General features: G+C 46.4%; 2 protein-coding genes across 3 annotated transcripts in view; one reads left to right on the top strand and one right to left on the bottom strand.

Annotated features, from left to right (window-relative positions):
• LOC110033950 (heptahelical transmembrane protein 1-like) overlaps positions 1-2,964 on the top strand; it is a 23,896-nt gene that overhangs the window by 13,875 nt on the left and 7,057 nt on the right. The gene's annotated exons all lie outside the window — the stretch shown is intronic.
• Positions 843-2,964, bottom strand: part of LOC110033948 — a gene marked incomplete in the record, with an annotated part of 2,354 nt that continues 232 nt past the window's right edge. Inside the window, 1 exon segment of the mRNA XM_020738127.1 lies at positions 843-2,922. Within this exon segment, the coding sequence (XP_020593786.1) occupies positions 1,181-2,922 (1,742 nt within the window).

Raw genomic sequence — 2,964 nt, 5'->3', positions numbered from 1 at the left:
TTCTTTATGCCTGGACCAAAGGGTAAATAATAAGTATGCTCCTATTTGGCACAATATAAATTAAACTAATTCACTTTATCCATTCACTATAATTTCTTGACAAGGAGAAGGATGCTTTCTTATATATTGAATATCACAAATTAAACCCTACTTTTTATCATTAGTTATTTATTAGTTATCCAAATTATCTACTTATTTCGATTGTCTATTAGTGACAGATAAACAAATTGAACGCCATCGTTGTAGTTGAAGTATTACTTTTTATTAAGCCTTAGTCCGTAGTATTCTATTTTTCCCTGTGAGATCGATAACTAGGACTCCATTACAACCCTATATTACTTGAGCGATACGTATACTTGCGTTGACAAATTCGACTTTATAACATTATTGAATATTATACACATTATTGAATATTATACATATACATCCTTATTAAATCAAACACATATATATAAAGTCGCAGTCAAGATTTTGACACTGTTGTTGGAATTTAAATTTTTTAGTAGCGTCATCCGCAGTCAAGATTTTGACACTGTTGTTGGAATTTAATTTTTTTAGTAGCGTCATTAATTTTTGTAATTGTCGATTTACAAAAAGAAAAATGTTGGTCGATTTACAAAAAGAAAAAGGTCGGTTAACTACAAGGCAAGAAAGATTTATAATCAATTAAAAGTATGAATTAAGAAAAAAAATAAAAATTATTAAATTAAATTCAAATGATGCTTTAACATAATAAACAATAATTTTAAAATCTTGTCCTAACTCCTAACCATTAACATCTTATGACTACGTGATTAGGGTTATCAAAATGAATTTTTATTCGTGAATAGCTCATGTTCAGCTCTCTAAACAAAAAAATCGAACACGAACATAATTTTTGAGCTCGAAGCTCTTTTAAGCCTCTATCTACTTCTCACAAATGTTTTAGCATGCCCCATATTGAAATAATAATTTCTTGAGAAAATATTACATCAGTCACGATGAGCTCCATGCTGATTTATTGCGCAATATTTCCTCCGAAAGAACAGTTATCTCATATATACCTTCAATTCCAAACAGAACCACACGCCGACTGAAAGACACAGAAAAAAAGACAAATAAAAATCAGCGAAATTTCCTTCAAAACTCTGATACTTTCGTTTACAATCACTGTATCAACTCACTCATCGACATCGTCCCATCAATCAAAAACCTTGAGCTTCTTATACTCCTCGCCGGCAATGGCCGATTCCATCACATCCATCGGATTAATCTCCCCGCTCCCTTCCAAGAAAAGCTTCATCAAATTCTTCGAGAATCCGCTCACCATCGCCACTCCCTTCTTCCTCGCCGTCACCGGCGTCGACTGCGAGCTCCTCAAGTTCCAAAACACAATCTCCGGCACCGCTGATTCGTATCCCCTCTCCTTAAACTTCCTGCAAATCACCTCGTAATCCGTCTCCCACTCACTTCCACCCGCCGCATCGAACTCCATATCGCTGAACACAAAAATCCTCTTAATCATTCTCTCCGGGGGCAGCTTCCCTTCGATCGCCACCTCAAGCAAGTTATCAAACACTTTCTGAAAATCAGTGTTCATCCCCCATGGCATCCTTCTTATAAACTCCGTTTTCTCTTTAAGCGTCGTCCCCCGAATAATTTGAAGACTCGGGCAATCGGAAAATATGATCAACCTCCCTTTCCATGGCTCTTCGCTCAGCTCGGAGACGAGTAGGCCCAGTGCAACGCAGACTTCCATGGGGATTCCGCCCATGCTTCCGGATACATCGCAGACGGCGATGCAGTTTTGTAGCCGGCCTTTTGTGGCCATGTCCGCCACCATGCGTTGCCACTGAAGCTCTGCAACCTCGTCGTCCTCGCCGGAGGCGACCGCAGCTATGATTTCGTGCGGGAGGAGCGCGCCGGCTGCTATTTTGGCTGCGCCTTGTTTTACTTTGGATAGGAACTCTTCGAATCTGGTTTTGTCGTGGTCCTTGAATATGTCTTTGTAGTTCTTCATGGCGACGGAGGGGACGCGGGAGTAGGGAAGGGATTCCCACTGGCCGGCGCTCATGTAAACTTCGGGGATTTGCAGCGCGCGGCGGAGGGGGACGAGGGCTCGCCGGAGGCGATCGCGGACGCGGTAGGCGTAGTGGGCGTCGTCATCGGCGGCGGCGAGATCGGGGTCGGATTCTCGGGGAAAGAGACGACGGGCGATGCTTTCGCACAAAAGAGTGGAGCGATCGAAGCAGGAGTCGAGAGAAGGGCACCATTTGGCGGCGAGGGAAAGCTTGCCGAGCTCGCCGGCGCTGAGATGAGAAATATCGGCGGCGATCATGGCGGCGAAGTGGTCGGAAACGCGATCGTGGAGGAAACTGTAGTTCGGATCTCGGTTATATCGATCGACGGCGCGGATCGCCATGTCGCGCCTCTTCTTCCTTCTCAGAGCCCCTGCGGTATCTACTTCGAGCTTCACCCGGGCGAGCTCTGCGGCGAGACGCTCCTCCTTCGTCCCCATTTTCTTCCTCCTGTTTACATGGCGAGACCTCTTATTCCGGCCGCGGCGAGTCGTGCGACGGCTGGCGCGTGCACCGGGAGCGAGCTTGCGAGTGTCGGGCCCGTCGATTAGACGGTGGAGGATCTCCGGGAGATCCTTGAAATAGCCGAATTCGGCAATGGAGGGGAGATTGAGGGCTAGGGTTTTGGGGTGGTGAAGGTGGAGCCAGAGAGCTGAGGTGTAGAAACTCTCGCGATCAGACTTGCCGGTGCCGCGAACGCCGCGGAGATGGAGGACGAGCTTCAATGTGGCGAGGGGATCGTGATCCCAGGCGGCGGAGAGGAGGGATCTCAGGGTTTCCGCCGGAGTGTCGGGAACGACGTGGAAGAAGAAATCGAGGAGGGGATTTCCGGTGGAAAGAAAAGTTGGAGAGGCATTCTCGGTGAGTCCCATCGGCGGGCGGTGTTGCTCCGGGGAAGTGGTGTTGG

The sequence above is a fragment of the Phalaenopsis equestris genome, unplaced genomic scaffold (genome assembly GCF_001263595.1).
Source record: "Phalaenopsis equestris unplaced genomic scaffold, ASM126359v1 Scaffold001312, whole genome shotgun sequence".
NCBI classification, from domain to species: domain Eukaryota; kingdom Viridiplantae; phylum Streptophyta; class Magnoliopsida; order Asparagales; family Orchidaceae; genus Phalaenopsis; species Phalaenopsis equestris.
The sequence above is the reverse complement of the archived record's forward strand: the minus strand, read 5'-3'. Positions and strand labels throughout refer to the sequence as shown.